This window comes from Fringilla coelebs, assembly GCF_963513975.1.
Source record: "Fringilla coelebs genome assembly, chromosome: 8".
Classification (NCBI taxonomy): domain Eukaryota; kingdom Metazoa; phylum Chordata; class Aves; order Passeriformes; family Fringillidae; genus Fringilla; species Fringilla coelebs.
Genome location: NC_140066.1, coordinates 5,115,015 through 5,135,991, shown reverse-complemented (window position 1 = coordinate 5,135,991; position 20,977 = coordinate 5,115,015). Strand labels below are relative to the sequence as shown.

General features: G+C 46.2%; 1 protein-coding gene across 2 annotated transcripts in view; it reads right to left on the bottom strand.

Moving 5' to 3' along the window:
- Window positions 1-20,977, bottom strand: part of PRKG1 (protein kinase cGMP-dependent 1) — a gene marked incomplete at its 5' end in the record, with an annotated part of 340,143 nt that overhangs the window by 276,060 nt on the left and 43,106 nt on the right. For both annotated transcript variants that reach the window (XM_084210094.1, XM_084210093.1), the window contains one exon: window positions 3,701-3,867. In XM_084210094.1, coding sequence (XP_084066220.1) covers window positions 3,701-3,867 — 167 coding nt within the window. The remainder of the gene's footprint in view (window positions 1-3,700; window positions 3,868-20,977) is intronic.

Sequence of the window (20,977 nt, the reverse complement as noted above, 5' to 3'; positions counted from 1 at the left end):
AAGGAATTCCCCTTTCCCCTGTGTCACTGAATTATTTCTTCCATGCTTCATGGGAATGGCACCAACCCTAAAGGGGAGGACTCTTTACACCTATGACTAAAATTTCTAAAAAACCTAAAAAAATTCTATTATATTCTAATTTTTTTTTTTCTAAAAATAGCTGTTTATTCCCAGGAGAGCCTCAAACCTGGACCTTGCCACCTGATTTCTGCCCAGGATTTTCCTGTCCTAATCCAACCTGACAGCCTGCAGCCGGGTGGCTCAGCCAGAGGAAACATTTGGGGTCAGAGGTGAGGTTTCACATTTATCCTCATCAGTGTGAGGCAGCACCCACGCACAGCCCCAGCCTGTCAACACCACCCAGATGGAGGTGGAGCTCTCTGAAAACACCTCTCCAGCCTGCCCCGTTTTTAAGTGCTTTCAGCAAAATGTTAGGAATGTTGCAAAGTCAGCAAATGCAAACCTGCAAATGTATCACTTGGAAAATTCACAGAATTCACACAATCACTGGGTTGCAAGAGAACTTGAAGATCGAGTCCAACCCAGCCCTAACACCTCAATTAAACCATGGTACCCAGTGCCACATCCAGTCTGTTTTTAAACACATCCAGGGAAATGTTTAGGGTTTTTTCCCCTTATTAAAAAAAAATAAATAAAATAAAAATGGAGGTAGCAGACTCATTTATGGTCAATTTGCAAGAACTTTTTCTGCCTCTAGGAACTCTCCATTTGAACCCCTCTCAGAGCAGCAAATTCTCCCAGGAAAGGGAATATATCCAATAAATAAATTTATTTTCCTCTCACAGTTGTTTTCCCTGCAGAGCTGAGAGTTCCAGTGTGGAGTAGTTTAAGGCAGAGCATCACTCATCCCACCCTTTTTTCATTCCCAGTCTGAGAGCCTGGAGGAATATCTCTGCTGGAGGTGGGCACAGCAGGGATATTTAATGCTGCCAGCAATTTCAGCCCCTGGTGGGTACCTGTCACATCACAAATACATTCATTCCCACCTTCAAAGCACAGCTCTAAGGGAAATGTTTTGGTGTTGCTCAAGGTTTAGGGCATCTCTTGACCCATTTCAGTTAATAAGGAAAAGGTGAGAGGGTTTCTCGCTACTTTTTGAACAAAAAGGGAATCAAGGGGTGTTCTCAGAAGGCTGAAAGAACAGCACAGGGAGGGTGAAGCCAGAGAAATAAAGTGTTTTAAAGAATAGGATATGGTGGGGCCAGTGCCTGAAAGTCTGAACCAGGAGCCCTCCTACCCCTAGAGGTGGGAATTTGGCCAGCAAGACACAGACTGTGGGTAAAGTCACTCCAGAATACAAAAAAACTCCCAAAAAATTTAAAAATGCTTGTTAGACTTATTAAAAGCAAAGAAGCTCCAAATTCAGGATTCTGCTTGCTGAGAAATTTCAATTTCAGCTCCTGACTCAAAGCTCTGGTTTTTGTCACTACCAGCTTAAAGAAGAGCAAGAGCCCAAGTAAGGAAGGGAAAAGGAATTAATGGAAAGAGGACAGAATTTATTTGATTTTTGAGGAAACACCTCTCAGTAATACTCAAAGATGGGTCTCTCCAGTAGAGTTTTGCAAAGAACAGAGATTTTATTTGGGTTGATTGTGTTAATAATGGAGAGGACACAGAATGATGAACCAAAATGAGCTCTCATAACCATAGCCCAACCTATTTGATAATGTCCTCTCCCATTTCCATGACTTCATCATCACTCATTGCATTATGTCTAAACACAGACTATAAACTCTCCATAATTGGGTTTGCAAAGCATTATGCATATTTAGGGAGCTATCTAAATAATCTTAAATTGAGTTACAAAGCCAAGGGAAGAGCCAAGTCGTGCCCTCACACACACAGGGCTGCCAGGAGAACATGGAAAGCCTCAAGTGCCCAAAAAAACACAAAATCTGGTTTTGACACACATTTGTTGCACACTCATCACCACAAGGCTAAATAATGACCATAAATATGAGAAAATCTATCAGCAGTAATGGGTGATCTGAGTACCAAGCTATGCTCAATACCCCAAACCGTGCTGGAAACAGTTCTGCCCCTAAATCCCCCCCAAAATCCTCTCCAGGGAGTGGGAAGAGGCTGAGCAGGAGATAAATGCACCCTGATTCCAACATGTCCTGTTCTTAGGGTTTTGGTTTTTTTTTTCCCCAAGGACAGCACTGAACACAACATCCCAAAAGCAGCCAGGCAGCAAAAACCCCATGAGCAAACCTCTGCTGTGGGGGGAATTTGGGAAGTGAGCACAAAACTGCACAGGGCAAATCCTCCACATCTCTACTAGGAAGAAAATACCATTCAAGAATTCTTTTAAAGCAGTTTTTTATCATAAACAGAACAGATTGTGCACCTCAAAGTAGTCTCTGTATTCAGAGGACTGAAAACCTTAAATCTTTCCATGCAAACCTTAAACCTTTCCATGCAGTGCTGGGGGTGGAAAAACATAATTCACAGAAAAAAACATTTCAATGTGCAAAATTCAAAACTATGAAAAACCAGAGGAATTAAACCTGTGCCTTGAGAAAGGACTTAACCTTAAAAGGACAGAAGCTTCAAGTTGTTTTGGGAAAGCAGTGAGGAGTATTTGCAACTATACAGCATGAGGAATTTGGCAGGAAAGCTTGTTTAAAGGATGGCTTACTGCCTTGGAAAGATTTTTGTTTAAAAGAACAATTGAAGATATTAAAATATAGATAGGCAAGTGAAAAGGTGTTATCTGGCCAAAATGCTTGAGTCTACCAGATAGTTCTGGTGAGGAGCAAGGAGAATTTGATAAGCTTTTATCTGTTGTGGTACCAAATCACAGCAGGAAGGAAAACAGGGATATTTCCCTGAGAACTCAGGATCAGCCACTCTGGATGCACACGAGGTTTGATCCAGCTCAGTAACTCTGACAGCTCTGACATGCACTTCCTTAACAATAAAAAGCACAAATATACACAAAATATGCTCAGTTTGACACATGGAGAGCGAGACAACCTGGAAAGCAGACAACACCAAGCACAAGGAGCTGGGATTTTGGAAAGGCAGAGCACTGGCAATATCTGCTAGAAGATTTTTACAAAGCTGAATGAGAAGCCCCAGCACACCCTGGGACACAGGGGCTGCTCTTCCTTTGTGCCCAGGATGCACCAACACCATTTTCCATCCTCCCAAGGATGAAAATTAGTCTCTGCTGTGGAGAGCCCCATGTGCTGTGCCCACACTTCCACCTGGGAGGAGGCAGTGAGCACCTTCTCCCTGCTCCACAGCCACTTCCCATCTCCATTCCTCCTGTTAAAATCCTCATTTATCCATGCAAAAAATGGCTAAAAATAATGAATGCCCACATTTCCACCTGGGAGGAGGCTGTGAGCACCTTCTCCCTGCTCCACAGCCACTTCCCATCTCCATTCCTCCTGTGAAAATCCTCATTTATCCAGCAATCCATCACCTCCAAGCACAGCAACTCTGCTCAAGGGAGGTTTATTCCAGGGCAGGGTTAACAGCTTTCACCTCCTTTCTTTAGCCAGGCAGGCACACAAATCCAGGCAGAATTTTCCAGGCAAAAGCAGTCCACACAATTTTTAAGCAACCATATTTAGACAACCTCTTTCTCTGAAACTGTTTTTCCCATGAAAGGTTTTGTCTCCAAGTGTTGAAAAAAACAAGGAATAAATAATATTTTTCCCAACCCTACCTTCCATGACATAGACCAGGGAACCCACATCTCCTTCCTTGATGATGCAGCTGTCCTTGCCATACTCCACAGGGTACATACAATCCACAATCTCCTGGATCTGGGACAATTCCAGGTTCTTCATGAAGTCATTGTCAAGGATTGCTTCCTTTATTAGCTCCTTGGACCTGGGGAACAAATAAATTTATATTAAAAAAAAAAAATCAGTGTTTTCCCTAAAAACATGCAGAGAAGTCAAAGAAAAAAATTACAGAGATGTGAACTTGCAATTGTTTTTTGTATATAAGCTTTAGACACGTCCAGCATTGCAATAAAAATAGATTTTGTGGAGTTGCAAAATCCTCTTTTAGCTACAAGTTTCACATCTACAATAACAGAGCTACTTGGAATATCTTCCATACACAAAACTGAAAGGAAGCACAAACAGGAAGGTAACAGATTCATTACTCGGTTTATTATATTTTCTATTAATTATACAAACTGGAGCACACCAAAGGGTGACACTACACGGATTCTCTGAGTATTTATATTATAATCACTACAGGAGGCATTTGGCACAAAATCCCTAAATCCACTTGTGCAGGTGGACAACTGAGAATGTTAAATCCTGATCTAGACCAAAACTAAAGCTCCTAAAACACCTCCAGGCTGGCCAGCAGCTCCTCACCCTGGGGGCTGAACTGTTCTCTGCAGAACCTGAGTAGCCAGAAGGGATTTAACTATTGGAAAGATGAATATGAAACAAAGTTTTGAAAGAAAAACACTTTAATGGGTCGTGTCTTCTTGAAAAAGAGCCAAAGTGGGACTTGGGGAGACCCAAACTGTGGGAAATGAATTTATAGAGAATTCTCAAAGCCTGACTGAAGGCTCACACAGTGTGTGCATCTGTTTGCAAACCTTAAGTTAAGAAAGCTGACTTAGAAATGCCATGGAACAGGACAGACCTTGTTGAGAGAGAAATGGAACCAGAAACAAGTTTCAAAGAATGGCCTTGCAAATAAGACTAGATACTTTAGAGAAATAGAACTATGAAAAATGTATTATAGTGCATTATAATTAAAAAATAGTTAGCTTCTGATTGCAATAACATGAATTATAACATCTGTATTGTCTCACCCTTCTCCTAAAACTGAAAACAGAATAAAAGTTTTTTAAAACACCTCTCACTTACCCCATCTCTAAATCCAAAAAGAGCTTAATCTGACACCAAACCAGCCCAGCCTTGCACAGAGTTAGAGCAGCTCAGGGTCCCACCCCCCACACTGCCAGCTCGGTGATGTTTAAGATTCTTTTTATTCCTTTGATAGTTTGGAGGTTATTTCAACACAGCTCATTCCTCTGGACACCAGAGGCCACCAGAAGTGACCCTGCTGAAGGGCAGGAGGGGACAGGACCAGGCTGCCAAGGACAAGGTGGGCTCAGGACACCACAAAACCATTCCTGAGAGTTGGGATCTGCCCTCACACCCATCCCTGGCTGCCTCTCCAGCCCCTCCTGTGTGCCCTGCCCCTGGGACATGCCTTCCTTTCAGCAAAGCTGGGGATTTGTAAGGCTGACCAGGTGCTGCACAACCCCATTTCCTCCATCTGCCTGACAATGCTCTCCCTGCTGTGCCCTGATTCAGCTCCTGTCTGCTCTCCTGTCAGCCACCCCAAATCCTCCTCACAACCAGCTCCTTATTGGTGGTGCCCAACTGGCCACCACAGAAAACCTAATTAAAGCTTTTGTGTTCATCATCTCAACCTGCATTCCAATTCCAGGCTTTTATTTCATTCCAAGGCTCCAAATTTATTTCATTTCTCCTTGACAGAGTCAGGATTTCAAGTGGAGTTGCTGCAAAAGTCCAAAGACCCAAAAAGACTGTGGGGAATTGCTGGCCCAAGTCAAACTTCCCTCTGGATGTAGAGATGCTCAGCACAAAACAAACCTCTCCATGCTGGAATTGAACACAGGGAAAGATTTGAGGAGGACTTGGGGAATTTGGTCCAAACAACAGCAAAGGAACAGGAAAGCTCAGTTGGACTCAATGAGCTTAAAGGTCTTTTTCAGCCTTTGTGATTCTGGTTGGGGGAGAAGCAGCAAAACAGACCCAATGTGAAGAAATTTAGGGAATTCCAGAGCTTGTTATATTATCAATATTACATTAATAATAATATAATATTATCTCAGGTGTGTAAGAGAACACCTGAACCACCTGATTCAGTCTCTGTCCTCAACACAGGAACACCACAGCAAGCTCAGAGGTCCCCCCAGGTCATCCAAACCTTTTTAATCACCCCACAGAATACATCATCATGAAGGAAAACACATTGGCTGGGCCATCAATGAAACACAGCTCCATCTCTGTCAAATACTCACAAGGAAAGGGCTAGATAATAACTCAGTCATGCTTGAATGTGAGCAAAATAGGCTTTATTAGTAGGGATAATTGGTTAAGATGAGACTTGGACTACAAAGCCTGTGAGAAAAGCACCTCCAGCTGCCCTTAAACAGGGCTGGCTGGAGGAGCAAAACCAACTTGCAAGGCAGCTGCTTATTTATGAGAGCATTTCACAGAACCCCAGACTGCTTTGGGTTGGAAAAAAACCTTAAAATTCATCTCCTTGCACCCTTCCCACCACAGACTAAACCACCCTCCACAGTCTGGGAGCTCCCAACCTTTCCAGCAGGAAATATTCCATCCATCTTTTATAATAGAGTGAGGAAAAAAGCAGAGTTTGACACGCTTTAAAATGAGTTGGTCCTAAAAATACAACATCAGAGCTCCTCTATTGTTCCCTGTGAGAGAATCTTCATCACTCTTAATAATTCAGAAAAATTATTCATGCACTGTGGCTTGCCAGTCCCACACACTCACACATGCCAGGCTTTCAGCAACTTCCACATTATTTTTTGGTTATTATTATTATCTTTTCTTTCCCTGTAATTCACAGGAGCCATTTCAAATAGGCTTTTTTCCATTGTGTTTATTCATATGTCCAATCCCAAGTGGGAAAAGCCCTCCCAGACCATCAAGTCCAGCCTGTGCCCAATCCCCACCTTGTCACCAGCCCAGAAACAGATGAACCTCAGAACACATGAATTAACTCCTAGTTCCCAGTTATTCAAATAAAAATTTATAACAAATTATTCAAATAACAAATGCTTCTCCAAACCACACCATTCCTTAATCACCACCATTATTTCAAAACAGCAGCTAACCCACACATGTGAATACAGCAATCTACCCAGTAACACAGAATAAAAAGTATTTCAAATGGTTAAAAACCACACTCCTGCCATAGCAAGTAAGTGCTTTAAACAAGATACAGCTGTTCCATTACCTCTTATTTTCCAACAGCATTTCTTCTGTGCTTTCTGGTTCAGGTTTCTAATAGGAACAAGGCACAAACAAAATAACCTACAATATTTGTAAGGCAGCAGGACTGTTTCCAAGTGAGCTTGTCTGAAGGAGGAAGATTTCCATGAATATTTACTTAGCACTGGAGTGGATGTCTCTGCCATCAGAGGGTCACTCAGAGTAGAAAGCAGTTATTGCCATCTTTCCTCTCCAGAGCAAGCCTGGCACTAAGCCATCCCTGTTTTCCTGCAAGATTAATGACCAAATGTGCTGGAGACTTGATGAAGAGTTTAAAAAGAGGGCACAATCCTCTGTGATACATCCTGTCCCAAATCAGTTTAGGTCCATCACAGTAATTAATAAGGCAACAGGAGGAAGAAGCTAATTGCATTCAAATTTGCAGAAGTCATGCAAAAAGAACCTTAACAGGTGGCCTACAAATACACTTAATGCAGAAAAACCTGCTTGTGCTGCCTTTCAGGAGCAAAGCACACAGGGGGGTGTCCATCCACCCCTCCCAGTGCCCATCCACCCCTCCCAGTGCTGTACTGGGGTGCTCTGCTCCCCCAGCATCCCCAACAGGCCAAAGAAATTTCATTGCTTGTCCCAGCAGAGAAGCCAGGTTGAGCTGTGGGGAGCTTTATGTTAAAGGTTTGCAGTGGCCATAAAATGCTGAATTTCAAACCCTGCTATCCACTGGCACAAAAACAGGAAATAAATAAAAATACTGGTTTGTAACAGATGGGAAATAAAACCCCTGAGATGCATGCCCAGCAGGGTGGAGGGCTTAAGAGAGGGGGATTCTGCCCCTGTGCTCAGGTGAGACCCCACCTGCAGAGCTGCCCCAGCACAGGAGGGACCTGGAGCTGCTGGGGAGAGCCCAGGGGAGGCACCAGGATGGGCAGAGGGATGGAGCAGCTCTGCTGGGAGGAAAGGCTGGGAGAGCTGGGATTGTTCACCTGGAGAGGAGAAGGCTCCAAGGAGAGCACAGAGCCCCTTCCAGAGCCTAAAGGGGCTCCAGGAGAGCTGGAGAGGGACTGGGGATGGTGCCAGGACACAGGGAATGGCTTCCCACTGCCAGAGGGCAGGGATGGATGGGATATTGGGAAGGAATTGTTCCCTGGGAGGGTGAGAAGGGGCTGGAATGGAATTCCCAAAAAGCTGTGGCTGCCCCTGGATCCCTGGAAGTGCCCAAGGCCAGGCTGGACTTTGGGGCTTGGAGCAGCCTGGGACAGTGGAAGGTGTCCCTGCCATGGCAGGGGTGGCACTGGATGGGCTTTGAGGTCCCTTCCAGCCCAGTCCTTTCTGGGATGCTTTGCAATGCCTGCAGTAAAACAGCCAACCCTGCAGCACAGGCTGTTGTTATCCTGACAGGAATTCCCATTTTCCAAGGAACACAAAGAATGCTCATCCCAGGCTCTTCCCTCAGAACAACAAAAGCCAGGTTCCCCACACTGGGTTTGTGCCTTCTGGCATGTACAGTAAATATTGGACACAAAATGGTTCTTCATCCCCAAAGGGCTCATCTCAATGTGGAAAAGCCACTTGCTGGCTTTTAAGGAAGGGAAAAATTTAGGAGCAGATGGAAAAACTTCTGACAGACCCCTCCAGGGATGCTTCCAGAAACCAAAGCCCTCCCACCACACCCTGTACTGGTGCAGCCCCAGTTTGGAGTCTGAAGGAACCTGAGGGTCTAGGGGAACTACCCAGGAATCATCCCCCAGGGAATCTGCTGCTGGCAAGAGCTGGTTAAACAGAGGTGGGTCAGGACAAATAGAAGAAATTAAGAGTTCAATTTAAAGAAGAGTGACACAATTCTAAATTTTAGGGTGTTTAACACCACAGCTTTGAAGCAAAACTAATTTAAACTATAAATAAGGAAAACGAAAAGCAATGCACTGGTTGGACAGGGAGAAAAATGCCTGCAAAAAAGGGTAAGAAAAAACCACACTTTGGAGTGACAAAAACAAGCAAGACCATTTAGCTGTTTCCATCTCAAAACTTTGAGCAAAACTTTTCAACATGCCAATACTAAAGGGGGGAAGGATTATTTTTTCCTGATGTTTCCCCCATCAGGAATTAACAAACACTACTACTAACCTAAATCTCCATATTTAGGAGGGAAACACCCACAGGAACTTGACCAAGCAGACAGAGAGAGTTCAAGTTTACCGAAGTAAAAACACAGGGTCCTGGGAGAGGAGAACTTCTTACTTACTCATACAATAAACCCTACTCAAAGCTACTACAACCAGTGGCACCTTTTTGGGCTGGGTCATCACTGCTGTAAAAATCCAAATTATTTGTAGAAACTCATGCCCAGAAGCACTATTTTTTGGAACCTTCCATATCCCTGCCCAAGGAATTAAGCTGATTTCAGAGATAAGAAGCATGGAAAAAAAGCATGCAGCTGCTACCCCTGAATCTGAGGAGGGATAGAAGAACCCAGCCAATCCCTACAACAACTGTTTAAAATCCACACTGTGAAATGTTTAAAAGTGTTTACTTCTACAAAATGTGGCCATGGAAAAAGAAGAAAAAAAAAATCCTTAAAAAGGGATAACACAGCCAAGGATTATGCCTGCTCCAGCTTTCCAGAAACTATCCAGCAGGATACAAACACACAGCAAGATGTGTTAGATTTTTTTAAAGCTGTCTCCAGATGTATCTCCCTTTCCAAAGGGGGTGTCCATTCCAAGTGGCACAAAAAGCAAAGTTTCCAGCAGGGTTGGGGAAGATTTTTGCTCAAAGCTCACCTTTTTAGAGCTGTTTTAAGCCCTTGTGCAGTTCAAAGAGTAGGCAAGACTAAAACACACACCCAGCTCTGCTCTGGAATAGAATCCCAGAGTGGTTTGGGTTGGAAAGGACCTTAAAACCACCTCCTACCACCAAACACCTTCCACTGTCCCAGGCTGCTCCAAGCCCCAATGTCCAACCTGGCCTTGGACATTTCCAGGGATCCAGGGGCAGCCACAGGGAAGAGTTTATTCTGTCTATGGAACCTGAATTTCCCTTTTGGCAGTGGGAAGCCATTCCCTGTGTCCTGGCACTCCAGTTCCTGATGCAGGGCCCCTCTCCAGCTTCCCTGTGTCCCTTTCAGACCCTGGAAGGAGCTGTGAGGTCTCCACACACCCTTCTCACAGCCCCAGCTCTCCCAGCCTGGCTCCATAGGGAAGCTGCTCCAGTCCCCTCAGCAATTCCAGGAGTTGCTCCAACAGGTCCATGCCCTCCCTTACACTGAAGTATCTGCAGAACTCATCTCCTGTGTCCTGGCCACACATCCAGAGGTTCCAAACTGGCAGCTGAGACCCACAGAGCCTCCAGTGGTACCAAAAGGAGCATCATCAAGAGACAGCATTCCAAACCTGGCATTCCTCCCTTCCCAGGGTTTTGGATTGTTGTCAGGTCCTAGATCCCCATCTAAGAACCAGAGGTAGGAAGCAGAACTTCCAGGATGATTATTTAATCCCCCAACCACCAGCCTGAAGCCCACACCCTGCAGCAAAGCTGCTTTTGCAAGCAAAGTGAAATTCTTGGTGCCAAGGCAAGGTGGAGGGTCCTCCATGAGTGCCTTGGGTGCCAAAGCTCCCAGAGCAGGAACAAAATCCCAGCACAGGGCTCCTCCTGAAGGCTGAAATGCTGGATAATGCCTTCAAATCCTAAAACCTGCAAGGGAACAAATGGATCTCTTCATAACTCACTCTGAGGAGCAGAGCAGGAGAGGAAAGCTCAGACCTTTGGGTAAAATCTGGGGCTTGTTTGGGCTCCAGTGCCATTAATAGCTGATAACTCTGCATTAGCTGTTTGTTTTGGCTCTGGATAAAGCCCACTCTGGATGTTCCTTCAAGGGAATTTTAAATATAACTCCAGAGAGCTATTCTTGTCTCAGTAACTGGGAATAAGAGTAGGATTTAAGTCTGGGACCGAGTAACATGAAGGCCTTTAAATACACTTGTGGATTTTCTTCACAAGGCTTCCCATTCCCCTAACACACAACCCACAGCCCATCTTCAGGTTTTAGGGGAAATTTCTTAGGAGGATCTTAAGCATCTTCAGCATGGCTGCTCCTGAATAGCTGGATGGAAAAATGTTCTTCACCAGTCCACTGAAATTTTCAACCAAAATGCCAATTTAAAAATGCTCCTGAAGAGCTGGATGGAAAAATGTTCTTCACAAGAGTCCACTGAAATTTTCAACCAAAATGCCAATTTAAAAAGAGGTTAAGCAGCTTTGCCCTGATCCAAACCTGTAAGCCAGGAAAATAGCTTCCACATTTCCAGGCTTTCTTGCACTTCAATACAACTCAGAGTCACAGAACCGAGTTGCTCTGCAGAGAATGTTGCTCAGACAGCTCCACTTAGGATTTCTAAATATATCAGCACACTGCTGTTCATTATATCATATTTTGGCATTCGACATTTAAAAAGAAAAATCATTTAAGCAAAAAAAAAAAAAAAAAAAAAAATTCAAATCCCCTTTCACCTACGCTGAAAATTGTTGTTGGTATAAAAATACTGTAGGCAAGAGTTGGTTAACTTGCATTTTAACATGTCTCACCCCACAGATCTTAATTTACCGCCCTTTTTTAGGCTCCTATTTTGCATCCTACAAAGCCCCAGGTTTAGATACCAGAAATGTTGGCAGGCTCAAGCAGGAGAAGAAGTTGGCTCTTGCCAGCACAATTTGCCTCCTCCTGCACTCTGACAGCTCCAAGGAACTCCCACATGAGCTGCATTTTGAGAAACCACTACCAAGCCCCTGGAGCAGGATTAAGCAGCTCCTTGATTACCTGAAACAAACAGCAGAAGCTTTGGGCAGCTAATGAGAGGTGAAAACACAAAAACCAGACAAACATTTGGGTTGGAAGAGATCTCTAAGGCTATGGAGCCCACCCTGTGCCCAGTGCCCACCTTGTCCCCAGCCCAGAGCACTGAGTGCCACCTCCAGCCCTTCCTGGGACACCTGCAGGGATGGGCACTGCAAAGCTCCCTGGGCAGTCCTGAGCACCCTTTCCATGCAGAAATTCACGTGGCAAAGCCATGGTGAAGGGGGATGGGTGTCTCTAAGGCATGTCTGGCCAAAACCAAGCAGGCTTCTCAGGAGTGTTACCCCGTGCATTTCACAGTTTCAGCGCTCACATCCAGCACAGCTGTGCTGGAGCCTTCCTGCACCTACAAAAATAGCAGAGAAAACACATGTCCCCATATGTCTCCACACCCAGGAACCCAGAAACAACCCAAACTCCTCCAGAAGGAGCTCAGTGAGCAAGACAGAGTCACAGAGACCCAGACAACACATCCTGAAGGTCACGGTGATCTTGGAAAGATCCGTGGAGTTGAAAGGCAGGAGTTTCTCCATCCATCAAACCATTCTCCACGTGGGCTTCCAGTCCTGGCAGCAACCCCTGACTGGAAGCAGGGATGAGGAGTGGAGCTAAATGGCAGCTCCAGCACTTTGCCCCAAGTTTGTCAGTGTCTTTGGAGGTCTGCGTGGCTCCCTGGGGGTAAATGAAGGTGTGGGCAGTGAGCTGCACCCAGATTCCCTGCAGAAGGGAGTTACTGATGGCCACCATGGAGATGGCTTCACCCTGGTGCAATGGGCAGGAAATCTGCCAAGGGGATGATAACCTAATTTACATAGATGCAGAAATCCAATTAAAGATCCTCTGAGCAGAGACAGCTCACTCTGCTCTCCTGGATTAGAGGCTGAGAACACGTCAGGAGCTCCTCCAAGTGCACCGTGGGCCAGGAGAGATGGATGTGCTCTGCAAAAACACTTTGCTCCTCCCTGACAAACACATCCACAGGGAATGCTGTCACAGCCAGGGAAATATAAAACTGCTCCAGTGAAAGTTCAGGAGGGGGATTCACAGGAATTGTGATGGATGGGGAGGGGAGAGCAGCGACAGAGATTTCACATCCCTCACTCTGATTCACCCAGCGCTTGTGATGGATGGGACTGTCACCAGGGAAGTTCCATCAGCTCTCTCCAGGCTGGAGAAGTCCCTGGCTGAAATGCCAAAGGCGTGTGGCACTGGAATGCAGACAGTGCTTGGAGCCTCAGTCTTCCAATAAGTATTCCCGAGGATTTTAGGGAAAACTATTTCTTCCTACTTCACGAGTCAGCAGGAGGCCTGACATTTGCAGGCAGCCTTTGGGACATAAATATTTGCAAGATGTGTGGCATTACCCAAATAACTCCCCACCAACAAGCACCACTGAGCAGCCAGTGGGGACAGAAGGGCAAGATGTGCCTCCTCCCAGAAGGGTCACTCCGGGATACAGCCATGGGAGCACATCCTGCAGGCTCTGTCTAGCCTGCCAATAAACCAGATTAGAGCTGGACAAGCACCTTGTGGCCGGCAAGATGAACTCTGAGCAGCCACACAACTTGATAATGTTTAACTGGAGAAAGAGCAGCAGCAGGAAGCTCAGGAGGTGTCTGTGGAAAAGAAGGGGGATGGGGCTGGGAGCAGGGCAGTGCTGCTGCCTTCCTTCTGCTCAAAGGCAGGTGGGGGAGAGGCTGGCACACTCAAAACGTTATTTTCTCATTCTTATTTCTATTGCTTGAGCATTGACCGTGACAATGCCACTGAGTTTTGAAGAATATGCCAACAACTGCCCTGCACAACTCCCTGACAGGAATCCAGGGAACAACAGGGACAGGACAAGGGGAAAGGGGCTCCAGCTGGGCCAGGGGAGGCTCAGCTTGGACAGCAGCAGGAATTCCTGCATGGAAAGGGTGCTTAGGCCTTGGCAGGGGCTGCCCAGGGAGCTTTGCAGTGCCCATCCCTGCAGGTGTCCCAGGAAGGGCTGGAGGTGGCACTCAGTGCTCTGGGCTGATGCCTCAGGTTTGAGCTTTTCTATTTTTCACATTCTGTGCTGCTTTAGTGTGTGGGTCTGAGCTTCACACCAAGGGATGCTGAGCTCTCTGCACAGAGCAGGGAGACAAAACAATTCCTTCTCTAGATAGGGACCAAGGACAAATGACCCAAATCTCAGTCCAAGAGCACAAACAAAGATGAAGAGAGAAAACAAGCAGGATGGGACTTCATAACCTAAAGCTGGGATGGGACAGTGAACTGCAAGGTGCAAATGGAGCAGAACTGATCCCAGTGACAGACCCCGTGGCTGGGTGTGCATTTTGTGACCATTTTGATCCATCCTGGGTGCAGCCCTGGCTGGGCTCTTGTGCTGCCCAAGGTGGATCCATGGAGGAGATCCTTTGGATAAATCCCTGCTTGATTCTTTAGCTCTGTCCGGCCTCTGCTCTAGGTCAGCCTTCTCAAGGCACCAGGTGGGGATCAGGCACAAGATGGACTCCATGACCCTGGAGATCTTTCCCAACCTCAATAACTCTGTGGTACTAAAACAACACAGAGCTTTTACTCAGAAATGCTCTTGCTCCTCCTGTTTTAGGAATTCCACTCAGAATCCCATGGTTGTGATGCTGCCTTTGGCTATAGCCAAAAAAAAAATCCCAAACTCTGAAGCAGAAGGACACTGTCCTCATGGAGGGGAAATCCCACAGCCACAGGAGGGATGCCCAGCACAGCAGGAGTGAGAGCAGCACACAGCAAACACCATATGGGACAAACTCCAGGGATACCTGCAATCATCCAGCCACATGTAAGCACAAGATAGGAAAAACTTAAAGGAAATGTTTTGAAGAATAAGAGTGACAAATGTGCTAGGAGAAAGCAGGCACCAAATTCTGATGAAAGGCAAGGGAAAGATGAAGTGCTTTGAATTTGAAGGACTTTAGGAAATAGCCCTTTTCTTTGATCAAAGTAACTCTCCTCCAGAGGCACTGAATGTTTCCAGGAATTTAAGCCTGGAAAGATACTGAAGGGAAACACCCTATTTGTGGAAAATGGGAAGATACTTTTGAACAAGTAGTAACCTCACACTTCATGGCATCACTTGTCCTCAGAGAATCCTAACAGGAATGGACATACAGAGGCAAAACAAGGATGCAGCAAAACAAAAGCTGCTGCCCAAGGAAAGCTATGGAATGGCATGGAGACTGTGAAATCACAGAACCAGTTAGGCTGGAAAATCCCTCCAGGATCATCCAGTCCAGTCCCAGTGGTCACCTTGTCCCCAGCCCAGAGCACCTGTCACAGCTGAGACAGCCACAATACACAGACTATCACCAAACATTTTCAGGGACCTTCAGCCCAACCAGAGCAACACCTTACCAGGTCAGAAGGCTTCAGACATCTGCTCACACAGAGCAACACCCAAACACTTCAGAGGGCTGCAAGCAACTGCCCTGCCTGTTCTTCAGCCCCACCTTTTATACCCTCACGTTAATGCACTGCACCTGTGTGCCCTCTGCTCCCTGGGGATTGGTCAGTGCCCCTGGGCTCATTAACAGCTCATTAATTTCAATATCAGTCACCTGTCCTGCACAGCTGCAGCTCGTTGGGGATGAGGCTCAGCCCCAGCCCCACTCCCAATGAGCACAAACTCTGTGCCTACAGTGCCACCTCCAGCCCTTCCTGGGACACCTGCAGGGATGGGCACTGCAAAGCTCCCTGGGCAGCCCCTGCCAAGGCCTGAGCACCCTTTCCATGCAGAAATTCCTGCTGCTGTCCAAGCTGAGCCTCCCCTGGCCCAGCTGGAGCCCCTTTCCCCTTGTCCTGTCCCTGTTCCCTGGCAGCACAGCCCGACCCCCCCTGGCTGTCCCCTCCTGGCAGGAGCTGTGCAGAGCCACAAGGTCCCTCCTGAGCCTCCTTTGCTCCAGGCTGAGCCCCTTCCCCAGCTCCCTCACAAGGGTCACATTCCAGACCCTGAACAAGTTTTGGAGGTCACTCACTCTGGTCTTTAGGAGTCACTGTGACCTCCTGGTGTTACAGCCTGGAGAACCAGAATCCCAGTGTGGGATCCACTGAGGTATTCCCAAGGGAAGGCTGTCCCCTTTACAAACAGGGCCATTCCAAGGAGAAACAGGAGCAGTACTTGTTTCTGAGGACAGACAGCAACAGGCATTAAGGCACACAGCTCTTCTGCCTCCCTCAGCAAGCCAGGAAAGCCCCAAAATTTACAGTTCAAATGTGCTGCCATGCTGCTGCCCAGGTCCTCAACAGAAAACCTTTGGTTCACAGGAAAGTCCACACAGGGCACTGGAAGGAAGAACCAACCACATCTCGAGGCTGAGAACCGTGACAGAACAAATAAGCCAGAGGAGGGCAGAGAATTAAGTTACTTTTATCTACATCACATGAGCAGAAAACCAAGTTTGCTCCCATAACGTGCAGCTGGGACTGCTTTCCTTCCCTTGCACTACTATCCTGCACTTAAACTCTCCCCTCTTCCACCTCCCTCGTGTCTCATCACCTTCCCACACCATCTCCCAACTCCAAAATGCTTGCTCCCATTGCAGCAACACTGGCTCATGTTCCTTCTTCATCTGAGTGCCTCATTTGACATTCCTAGTGCAGAGCACCACGGATTTCTCTTTCCTTTCCCTCCACCATCCTCCCAAATGCTTTCTCCCCTCCTGCTCCTCCTGCAGGTCCCTGCCCCTTGCTATTTCACTGCTCTCACAGGGCAGCTGAGCAAACAGCAGCCAAAACAAATGAGGAAGCTGAGCCCCGGGCCAGGAGAAATGCTCAGGTAGGAAAGGGGCAGCAAAGAGCCAGAAGGACCCCAAGGGTTTCATGTGGCAGAAGAGCAAAGGAAGAAGGAAATAGCAGATGTGCCTTGGATGAGATTTGGTGGGATATTGGGAATGAGGAATTGTTTCCTGGCAGGGTGGGCAGGCCCTGGCACAGGGTGCCCAGAGCAGCTGTGGCTGCCCCTGGATCCCTGGCAGTGTCCAAGGCCAGGCTGGACTTTGGGGCTGGGAGCACCCTGGGATGGTGGAAGGTGTCCCTGCCATGGCAGGGGTGGCACTGGATGGGCTTTGAGGTCCCTTCTGTGATTCCATGACAATGAAGAAAAGAAAATCCCACAAAAGAAGCAGAACAGGACATCAGAGCATCACAAGGAGACAGAAATGGTGCTTCTTCCAATACAGCACATGTGGGTTTCTAAGGAAACAGCTCCTTTCCTCTGTCCCAAATATTTCACAGGACTAGGAAAGAAACCTTGTTCACTTTCTGAAAAGCACTGCTACAACTCTTCTTCACATTCTGAGTCTCTTCCATGCCCCACAGGCTGCGTTGAGGAAATATTTACATGAAGGGATACACAGCAAGAGCTAAAATGAGATGGAGAAAATGTGCCTGCCAAGGAGCAGAGTTATTTCCGTGGAGGAAACAGGAACTACTGGAGGACACTGAAATAATTCAAATCCAGTTTAATCCCAACAGGCCCAAAAAGTGTAAATTAAAATTTAAGTGCATTTTAAAGATAGCAGTTATTTATTAAAGTCAAAAGCAGGAACAAGCTGTTTGCATAAATGCTAATATCCCATATATTCAGGTGATTGGAAAGATCAGCCCAAGCCTGTGTTAAACACTGAACAATGAAATTAACTGGCACTGGAATTCTTGGAAAACACACCTCCCTTTAGTGAGTTTATGAAAAAATAAAAACATTCCAGCCTTCCAAGTCAGTGGGAAAACAGCACAACTTTGTGTCACTGTCATATTTTCTGGAAAAATCTCTTTGCCCAGGACTTTGCTCCTGGGAAGCTGAGAAGCCTGAGCGAAAAATGAAAACAATAATTATCTGATTTGTTTCTCCTGTGTTTTGCTGCTTTGGAATGTGGTTTGGACATTGTGTACCCACAGGTGATTGTTTCATTGGTTTTATGTGAATTGTTTTCACTCATTGGCCAATCAGTGCCAAGTTATGTCAAGACTCTGAAAGGAGTCACAAGTTTCTCTTTATTATCTTTTAGCCTTCTGTCTATATCCTTTCTCTATTCTTTACTGTAGTATTCTTTAATATAATATAGATCATAAAATAATAAATTAGCCTTCTAAGAACATGGAGTCAGATTCATCATTTCCTCCCTTCATCAGGGGTCCCAGAAAATAAAAAAGAATGCTCAAATTTGTTGTAAAATCTAAATGCAGCCTGTTCTCCCAAACAGCAACAGCAGCCAGAGCTGAATGGAAAACTCCAACCCAAAGAAAAGCAGCCAAACCCTGGGTGGGTCGTTGTTCATCCTGGGGCCTGCACTTCCACAACTCCTTTGGCAGCAGGTTTGAAAAGTCATTCCTTTTCAATGAAATTCACTTTATTTACCCTATTTCACCCAGGAAGACCCACCTTATCTGAAATGAAACACCTCTGCTCTCCTAACAAAGCCTTTCAGGCAGCTGTGTTGCACAGACAGATTTTGGAAAAGTATTTTAACTGTGTCCCTACGAGACAGTTTCCCTCCAGCACTGAGAACTCCTGGGATTCTCCATTGTGGAGCACTAAGAAGAGGAATCCACCTCTTCCAGCTAAAGGAACTGGGACATTCTGCTCCCTTGGACCCACTTTGTAATGCCAGGACACAGGGAATGGCTTCCCACTGCCAGAGGGCAGGTAGGGATGGGATATTGGGAATTAGGAATTGTTCCCTGGCAGGGTGGGCAGGGTGCCCAGAGCAGCTGTGGCTGCCCCTGGATCCCTGGCAGTGCCCAAGGCCAGGCTGGACAGGGCTTGGAGCAACCTGGGACAGTGGAAGTTGTCCTGCCCATGGCAGGGGGTGGAACTGGATGAGCTTTCAGATCCCTTCCAACCCTAGGAATTCCATGATTTTCCCCATCTATTCCAAGAATAAAATTACCAGGTCTTGAATAACCTGTAGCCCCAGTGTCCTTTAGGTGCAGTGGTTCCAAATGGGTGCTAAAAGCAACATTAAGATTTAAATTCCCCTCATTTTTCCCTCTCCAGCCAGTGATTCCAGCAGCTGGCAGCTTTCACTTCCCACCACAGAACTACTGAGGCTGGAAAAGCCCTCTAAGATTGAATCCAACCATCAGCCCCACACCACCACTTTCACCCAGTGTCCCCAAGTGCCACATGCACACCTTCCTTGGACACCTCCAGGGATGGGGACTCCACCACCACATTCACCCAATGTCCCCAAGTGCCACATCCACACCTTCTTCCTTGGACACCTCCAGGGATGGGGACTCCACCACCCCCCCAGGCAGCTCCTTCCAATGCCTGACACCATTTCCATGGAGAAGTTTTTTCCTTTATCCAATATAAACCTCCCCTGGCAGAGTTTGAGGCCAACTTCACAACCATCCTAGCATTTTTTTCCTCCCAAACTGTAACTCTTGCAGGAGAACTCAGGAATACAACATTTTCCACCTGCCAGTTGCATGGATCTGCTTTTCATTTTTTTCTGGCAGCCATCCCAAAAAGCTGGTGTACACGAAGCTATTCTCTCCAAATCCTACTTGGACAATTTGCCTTCCTGCTCAAGGAATAAAATCTAACAATTCCTCTCTGTGCTGGTTAATAAATCTGCATGCTGCTTTCAGGGTTTTTTTTTTTTGTTTTCCAATAGAGAGACAAGGCTGTTCTATTTATAAAGGTCAAGTAAATTGTGTGCAGTCTGTGGAGCCTTAACATCTCTGTGTTATTAAAACAGAATATTTCATTTAAACAGCCCCTTTCAGAGAGAAAAAGAAATTTCTCCCACCAACATCTCTTCCCCCCTCCATTCTGAGTTAAGGTCTGTGCACACAGAGGAGAAGGCAAGTCTTTGTTTGCTCTTCACTTGAATTATAACAACTATTATTTTTTTAAACACTCTACAACACTTTTACAGGTTGTTTGGATAAGGCACAGCCATAAATCCTGCTCGGCTGTCATGCCAGGAAAAAGCCTGGCAGAGAGAAAAGCTGCCAGGACCAGCAAAGGGGGTCGGGGCTGAGGGGGGTTAAACAAGGTTTAAGAGGCTTAACCTGGACAAAAACATTGCCTTGGGACACATCTCTGCCATCTTCCTGCATGGAATGATGTCCTGAGGGACTGGGACTTCCACATGAATTTCACATGAGGTCAGACAAGGATTCAAGAGCTGCCAGTGCTCAAACCTTCCTCAGTTCTGTGCTTAAACCAGACTGGTTTAATCTTTATCCACTTAACAACAATCGCAAATAAACGGGTTTTTAGTGGTCACAGTGGTGATTATGGCACAGCAAAATGGGGCAGACTGCTTAAATCTGAGGTACCAGTACCTGTGATGCTGCTGGCACTGCACAAAGCCCAGGCAGGCCCCCAGGAACACAGCAAACACAGAAACCCCCTCTAAGCCCATCCCAATCACAGCATTCCCAGCTGAACGCTGTGCCTTGCACTGAAAGCACAGCACAGGAGACATTCCTCAGCTGGACCTGCTCAGAAACCTGAATTCCTGATGGCATTTTGTGTTTGGTGATCTCCACTTGGGCTGGTGGGTGGCTGAGAGCTGAGGGCTGTCCTGTGCCACCGAGCCAACATCAAGGAACACAGGCACAACCAAAATCTGAGCTGAGCAAGGGATCTCCCCAGGCTGGTGATCATATTCTCCCCCAGAGCAGCTCAGAGAAGTCTGTAAAGGCAGGTCAAAGAAGTGCCAGGCAGAATGACTCCCTGCAGGTGCTCCAATTCCATTTTTCTGGACAGATATGCCCAGCACTGCCAGCTGGAAGCTCAGCAGGAGAAACCCCAAGTGACCAGCTCTGCCCCATGACCATCAAGCTGAGCTCCACAAAAACCTTTAGATTAACAAAACAAAAACAAAAAAAAAAAAACAAAAAAAAAAAAAAAAAAAAAAAAAAAAAAAAAAAACCACTTAAAGTTTCTAACCTGAGCTTTAACTATTCCAAACTCTTCACATCATTAGCACACTTCTAATAGACATAAAGCCAATTTTAAAGATTGCTGTGTGGTTTAGTCTTAGGTTACTAGGAGAAGAAAGCCTTAAACAAACCTGTAATAAACCTGTATCTGCATTAATGTTTGTTCTTTAGGTGGAAACTTGAGGAAAGCTTT